This window comes from Colobus angolensis, unplaced genomic scaffold, assembly GCF_000951035.1.
Source record: "Colobus angolensis palliatus isolate OR3802 unplaced genomic scaffold, Cang.pa_1.0 Scaffold3, whole genome shotgun sequence".
Taxonomy (NCBI): Eukaryota; Metazoa; Chordata; class Mammalia; order Primates; family Cercopithecidae; genus Colobus; species Colobus angolensis.
The window spans coordinates 16,049,627-16,057,272 of NW_012116265.1; the positions used below are offsets into that span (position 1 = coordinate 16,049,627).

Consider the following 7,646-nt stretch of genomic DNA (forward strand, 5'->3'; position numbering starts at 1 on the left):
AAAGTTCTGTAGGGCCTAAAATATAAACTTATTTATTTATTCATTCACCTATCCATTCTTTAAAATAGAGTTGGGTCTTGCCGTGTTGCCCTGGCTGGTCTCGAATTCCTGGGCTCAAGCTATCCTCCTACCTTGGCCTTCCAAAATGCTGTGATTATGGGCGTGAGTCACTGTTCCCGACCTATAAACACCTTTAGCGTGTAACAGAATATCTCTAAAATTCATTTATTTATTCACTTGTACAAAAAAATATTGATCAAATATCTCCTGTGGACCAGTCATCATCATAAGCACAGGAGAGACTTTTTTTTTTTGAGACAGAGTTTTGCTCTTGTTGCTCAGGCTGGAGTGTAATGGCATGTCTCGGCTCACGGTAACCTCTGCCGCCTGGGTTCGAGCGATTCTCCTGCCTCAGCCTCCCATGTAGCTGGGATTACAGGCACCCACCACCATGCCCAGCTAATTTTGCCATTTTTAGGAGAGACAGGGTTTCACCGTGTTGTTCAGGCTGGTCTTGAAATCCTGACCTCAGGTAATCCACCCGCTTTGGCCTCCCAAAGTGCTGGGATTACAGGCGTGAGCCCCTGCACCCAGCTCTGTTTTTATTGTTTTAATAGGGGAGACAGATAATAAACAAGTAGATAATTTCATGCTGTGAACAGTCTTGATCACAGTAAACAGTGCTATGGAGCAAATGGTTGGGTCGGGAGGGGTTGCTACCAAGGCAATCAGAAGAAGCCTCGGTAAAGGAGGACCTTCTTTGATCTGAGACGGACAGATTGAGAGCTTACTTGAAGAATGATAAACAGAACGCTGTAAAGACCTGGAATTGGAGAAAAGTATGTTATGTTCAAGAAACAGAAGGTGAGCTAGTGTGACTGAAGCATAATTAGTGAGAAAGTGAGAGTTGTAAGGGGAGATTGAAGGCATAGGCAAAGTCAGGTCAAGTTGCATAAACCATAAAGTGGCTCACACTTTTTTGCTCTGTTTGGAGTAGAAAATTAGAAATACATGCATTTCCTTTAAATTGTTTTAAAGAATGATGTATGATAGACTTATTAATGTAAGACTTTGGCAGTGGTAAACAGTTCTACAAAAAAAAATTTGTTGAAAATCTCAAGTGCCTAGGAATTTCATTTTCGTTGATATTCATAAGTTGTCCTTTCTTTTTATGCACCTCAAAGAATTTCTGATGAAAGCATTAAAGGTAGAATGCCTATTATTTATTGAATTTTCTTTATCTCTCTCTCTTTTTTTTTTTTTTTTTGAGACGGTTTCTTCCTCTGTCACCCAGGCTGGAGTGGAGTGGTGCACTCTTGGCTCACTGCAAGCACCACCTCCCTGGTTAAAGCCATTCTGCTGCCTCAGCCTCCCAAGTAGCTCGGACTACAGGCGCCCGCCACCACGCCTGGCTAATTTTTTGTATTTTTAGTAGAGACCTGGTTTCACCATGTTAGCTAGGATGGTTTCGATCTCCTGACCTCATGATCCACCCGCCTCAGCCTCCCAAAGTGCTGGGATTACAGGCATGAGCCACCGCACCCGGCTCCTCTGTATCTCTTTTTTACTTTAAAATATGCCATGTAGCTTTTTATGAAAATATTTAAGAAGTATAGATGGACCTGAAAGTAACCAATACTCTATTTGTTAAGAGCCTGTCACATCAGTGTCAGCCTAATAGAAACAATGTTGGGCCTAGTAGAAGTCATGTAACAGGCCTCAATTTGGATATGGATATAAAATAAGTTGTATATATAGAATATATTTTTCTTTTATTTTTTTTTCTTTTATCTTTTCATGGAAGAAAGCGTTCTGGGTTTTTTAACTATGGCACATGTTTATTTTCTTAGTCTAATAGAGTTGATGACAAAAAAGAGAAGCATTATAAGTAGAATGAGGTCAGTAAAATTTTCCAGGCCCAGTGCATTTGGAAATTATTTGGTAACCTGACTTAAATTCTGATGAGTTTGTAATCCAAGATAATGGTGCTATAGGTAATTTATATTATCATTAATTTCAAGTTCTAGTGATCATCGATGCACGATTTTGTTGACATGGTTTATTTGGATACTGACTTGATTAGAAGATCTCAAATAATTTAAATGCATGAGGTCCAGGGAAAATTATTGACTTACAGCCAAGGTAGCAATTTGTGTATATATTTTAAACTTCCTTGGTTTTAAAATCTAAAAGATAATATCTGAGTGTCCTAAATTTTTAAGTGTGCTGAGAGAACATGTTGACATCTGAAATAGCTAATGAGGTTTCTTTTCATTGTTTGCTTTTTTTAAGCCTGCTTGTGTTTGAACGTTTTAGGTCATTTATAGCAAATATACTGACCTGGTTCCAAAGGAGGTTATGAATGCAGATGATCCAGACCTGCAAAGGCCCGATGAAGAAGCTATTAAAGAGGTAACTGGGAATTGATATATTCGATGACTGTTTACATCCTGATTAACTTCCAAACTCTCAATGTGATATTTCCTATTTCAGATAACAGAAAAGACAAGAGTAGCCTTAGAAAAATCTGTATCACAGAAGGTCGCCGCAGCCATGCCAGTTCGGGCAGCTGACAAACTTGCTCCTGCTCAGTATATCCGGTATGAATCATGCCTAGAAGACTTAGTTTCATTTTTTTTGTTTTGTTTTGTTTTTTTGAGACGGAGTCTCGCTCTGTCGCCCAGGCTGGAGTGCAGTGGCCGGATCTCAGCTCACCGCAAGCTCCGCCTCCCGGGTTTAGCCATTCTCCTGCCTCAGCCTCCCGAGTAGCTGGGACTACAGGCGCCCGCCACCTCGCCCGGCTAGTTTTTTTGTGTTTTTTTTTAGTAGAGACGGGGTTTCACTGTGTTAGCCAGGATGGTCTCAGTCTCCTGACCTTGTGATCCGCCCACCTTGGCCTCCCAAAGTGCTGAGATTACAGGCGTGAGGCTGCCTGGCCTTTCTTATCTTTTGAAAGATAACCTTTTCCCTGAGTACCTACTCTCAGTGTTCCCTCTAACTACCACCTTATTTTCTTCACTTTTTTCAGATTTCTTTCAGGAGTTGTTTTTGCCCTATTCTTCACTTTCCTTTCACTCTTCAATTCACTACAAAATGGCCTCACCTAAACAAGTTTGATGAGGTACTCTCTGGCAAAAGTCTCTTAACACATTTTTTTACAGCCCGTTCTCTTTATATATTTTTTTTTTCTTTTAATCATTCTGTGACTCTAACCAAAAAACACAGCACATTCTCTTTAACTAATGTAATTTATTTGCCACTCATATGCTGATAGACTGTTCAATCTGTGTCCAGCCCAGTATTCTCTGCTGGGCTGTAGGTCCTTATATCTTACTGTCTACAAGGGCAAGTGTATCTAGATTTCCCTAAAGTGCTACTTAATCAAATCCAAACTTAAATACATAATTTTCCACTTAATCTACCTGCTATTTCTCTAACTCAGTAAATGGTAGTGGTATTTTCGTAATTGTTTATGCTGAAAGCCTGGGAGTCATTTTTTCTTATTATTATATTGATTAAAAAAAAATTATACAAATAGGCCAGACGCAGTGACTCATGCCTGTAACCCCAGCACTTTGGGAGGCTGAGGCGGGTGGATCACCAGGTCAGGAGATCGAGACCATCCTGGCTAACACGGCGAAACCCAGTCTCTACTAAAAATACAAAAAATTAGCCGGGCGTGGTGGCGGGCGCCTGTAGTCCCAGGTACTTGGGAGGCTGAGGCAGGAGAATGGCACGAACCCGGGAGGCAGAGCTTGCAGTGAGCTGAGATGGCACGACTGCACTCCAGCCTGGGTGACAGAGCAAGACTCTGTCTCAAAAAAAAAAAAAATTATGCAAATAATATATTATGGTAAAAGATAAGTATATGTCACAAGTATATACAGTCCTGCCCACTTTTCTCCTATTTTACTTCCTAGAGGTAACTGCTGTTACTACAGTGATGCATATAATTCCACATTTTTGTTATGGATTTAGATATTTATATCCTCATTTTACATATACATACACACTTAGAAACTTTTGTTTACATGAATAGAATTCTAATGCCCATAACTTCCTTTGACTTGGTTTGTTTTGTTTTGTTTTGTTTTGTTGCTTAACATATTTGACAATTTTTATTAGTACATATAGGTCTACTTTTTTTTTTTTTTAATTAATCTGTATAGGATTCCATCATGTGGTTATCTGCTAGTTTTGTTAAGCATTGGTGGTTTTTAGTTTTACAGACAAATATATTCAAGATCCACATACAAACATCGACCATCTTGTCGAACATGATTATTTGTTTAAAATAAATTCTTAGATGTGGACTTACTGGCTCAAAGGCTATTCAAATTTCACATGTGACACATACTGTCCGTATGTTCTCTCTGCTTAACAATCATTCTGGTTCTTGTTTCCCTCAGACCTTCCATCTATTTAGTCTCTGTAAACTATCTTATTTTCTTAACACTTCTCAAGTATATTCCCCTCTCCGCTACTTAGTTCAGGCCGTTTTCATTTGCTTGATTTATTGCAGCCGGGAACCATCTCATTGCCATTTGTCTTGCTGGCGTGAACAAACAAATTCATCTATGTCTGTTTCTTTCTCTCTCATCATGTATATACACATACACGCAAGTGTGCACAATTAAAATCTTTCTATGGCTTCCATGGGTAAGGACTAAGCTGCTGTGGCATGCTTGACCCCTTACTCACTTTTCTGGCCTAGCTTTGACTCTCATCAGAATACTGAAATCCAAAAATAAACAGTTCACTTTTAGCCATTCTGTTTGTTTTCACTATAAAATAAATACTATTATAGGTGTTCTTGTTTGTTTTCAAGACACAGTCTTGCTCTGTCACCCAGGCTGGAGTGCAGTGATGCAGTAACGGCTCACTGCAGCCTTGAACTCCTGAGCTCAAGTGATCCTCCCACCCAAGCCTTCTGAGTAGTTGGAACTACAGGTGCACACCACCACACCGGGCTAATTTTTGTATTTTTTGTAGTGACAGGGTTTCTTTCACCTTGTTGCCCAGGCTGGTCTCAAACTCCTGAGCTCAAATGATCTGCCTGCTTTGGCCTCCCACAGTGTTGGGATTACAGTTGTGTGCCACTGCACCCAGCCAAGGTGGTTAAGAAGAAAAAAACTTTTTTTTCTGAGACTGAATCTTGCTTTGTCACCCAGACTGGCGTACAGTAGGGCAATCTCAGCTCACTGCGACCTCAGCCTGTCCGGCTCAAGCAGTTCTTCTGCCTCAGCCTTCTGAGTAGCTGCAATTACAGGCACCTGCCACTAGGCCCAGCTCGTTTTTGTATTTTTAGTAGAGATGGGTTTCACCATGTTGGTTAGGCTGGTCTTGAACTCCTGACCTCAAGCACTCCACCTGCCTCAGCCTCCCAAAGTGCTGGGATTACAGGCGTGAGACACTATGCCCAACCAAGAAGAAAAAATGTTCAGGCATTCCCTATAAATATTTGCCATGAGGAACTACTTGTAGCTCCCATAATATGACACATTCTCTCTTCAGACTTCCCATGGATATTCTTTTTCCTAGAAAGTTCTACCCTTATTCATTCTCTGACTTAATTCTATTGCTTTCCATTCTCAACTCACTCTTCACTATTCCAGGGTGTTGTCTTGGACCTTCCCTGGCTAGACTGAGTGTCCCTCTTCTCTACTCTCAATGTTTATCATAGCAGTCATCACCTTTTGTTGTAATTATATGTTCACTCATAATCTATATCATTTGACTATAATGTTTTTAAGGGCAGGGATTATATATTTGTATTTCCCTCTTTGATGCCTTACTGCCTGAAAGTTTGACACATAAGGCATCCACCAGTGTTTGTTCAGCGAATAATAGTGGTTTTCATTGTATGACACAAAACCACTTTCCTGAAGCCAGTGAGGAAGTATAGTCCCCTCCTGCAAAAGGAAAATTAGGCCCCTATACATGGAGAACATATACTGGAAATTTACCCTGTATCATGGAGGCCTTCACTTCACTTCAGTTGCCTTTGTTTTGGTGCATCTCTCCTTGGGGGTAATCACTCTTCTTTATTGGTATGTGCTACCTCTCCAGTCCCATTTGGTAGCAAAAAGCACCATCTAAGGGCAACAATTTGGCATTGGCAGGTTGTGTTATTTTGAAGGAAATAGAGCTTTGGTCCATTTTACATTGTATTTCAAGACTAGAAACCAAGAGTTTTATCTGATTTCTAGGGAATGATGTTTAATCACTGTCTGTATTGGTGATTATTTTGTATTCGAAATAGAGGAGAACTCTTCAGACTGAACTATTTATTTTTGGAGTTTAGTATCTTGGCCAAATAAGGTCTCCAAAGCATTGTTCCTTTTTTTTTTCTTTCTTTCTTTTTTTTTTAATTTATTTATTTTGTTATTTTTTTGAGATGGAGGCTTGCGGTGTTGCCCAGGCTGGAGTGCAATGGTGCAATCTTGGCTCACTGCAACTTCTGCCTCCCAGGTTTAAGTGATTCTCCTGCCTCACCATCCCACATAGCTGGGATTACAGGCACGTACCACCACGCCCAGCAAATTTTTTTGTATTTTTAGTAGAGACAGGGTTTCACCATGTTGGCTGGGCTGGTCTTGGACTCTTAACCTCAGGTGATTCACTCACCTTGGCCTCCCAAAGTGTTGGGATTACAGGCATGAGCCACTATGCCCGGCCAGATCATTGCTTTTGTCTGTAATGCAGCCACTAGAACCCCAAACTGGGACCACTTTCAGGTTTATATCTTTGTTTGTTTGTTTTCTAGAAGTGGATAGATTCATGCATGAAGTTTGGAATGCATTGAATAATTCAACATTAATTGAGTAATTATTACACGCCATTGGCATTGGGGGAGCACTTCTTGATTGTTTGGGACCGTCTTTAGCATTGTACAATGTTTAGCATAAGTGGCACTACCTATAAATCCTAGTAGTGTCCCCATCCTACCCCCATTGTCTTAACTAGAAACACCTCACACATTTATAAAGGCACTGGGAGAGAGGAGTTAGAGGTGGCAGTGATGCCCTGTTTGACAATCACTGATTTTCCTATTTTAGAAGAAATAGAAATGGGCTGCATAATATATAAAATAGGATTTAAAAAATTTGTTATTCTTGAGACTGAACAGGTTATTGGATTTCTGAATTTGGACCAAGATTTCTGATTTGCTTCCAAGAAGTCTGGTATTCTTCAGAAACCAGGGAGTTCTCACTGAAATATTAACAGTGAATGAGAAAGAATGGAAAATGCTAGGTGGTAGGTATAAGAGGTGAGAAGAATCAGTGAGGATTCTAAGACGTAATATTCTAGGACAAGTCTAAGGCAATTGATCTCTCTACATGTGAAATGAGTACTGTGTATACGACTTATTAGTAATGCAAAATTGGGAATGAAAAAGTTTTTTAGTGTAAAGCTTGATACAACCAAATGCTTTTTTTCCTCATTATGATTTGAGTGATACATCTTTTGTTTCTTTTTTTTTTGAAATGGAGTTTTGCTCTTGTTGCCCAGGCTGGGATGCAATGGCGTGATCTCAGCTCACCGCAACCTCCGCCTCCTGGGTTCAAGTGATTCTCCTGCCTCAGCCTCCCGAGTAGCTGGAATTACAGGCCTGCACCACCATGCCTGACTAATTTTGTATTTTT

At 40.2% G+C, this 7,646-nt stretch overlaps 2 protein-coding genes across 5 annotated transcripts in view; one reads left to right on the forward strand and one right to left on the reverse strand.

Annotated features, from left to right (window-relative positions):
* Window positions 1–7,646, reverse strand: part of SLIRP (SRA stem-loop interacting RNA binding protein) — a 74,140-nt gene that overhangs the window by 22,004 nt on the left and 44,490 nt on the right. The window lies entirely within an intron of this gene.
* The window catches only part of SNW1 (SNW domain containing 1), a 56,425-nt gene that overhangs the window by 13,124 nt on the left and 35,655 nt on the right, over window positions 1–7,646 (forward strand). For all 3 annotated transcript variants that reach the window (XM_011949488.1, XM_011949486.1, XM_011949487.1), the window contains exons 4-5: window positions 2,317–2,412; window positions 2,494–2,600. In XM_011949488.1, the coding sequence (XP_011804878.1) occupies window positions 2,317–2,412; window positions 2,494–2,600 (203 nt within the window). The remainder of the gene's footprint in view (window positions 1–2,316; window positions 2,413–2,493; window positions 2,601–7,646) is intronic.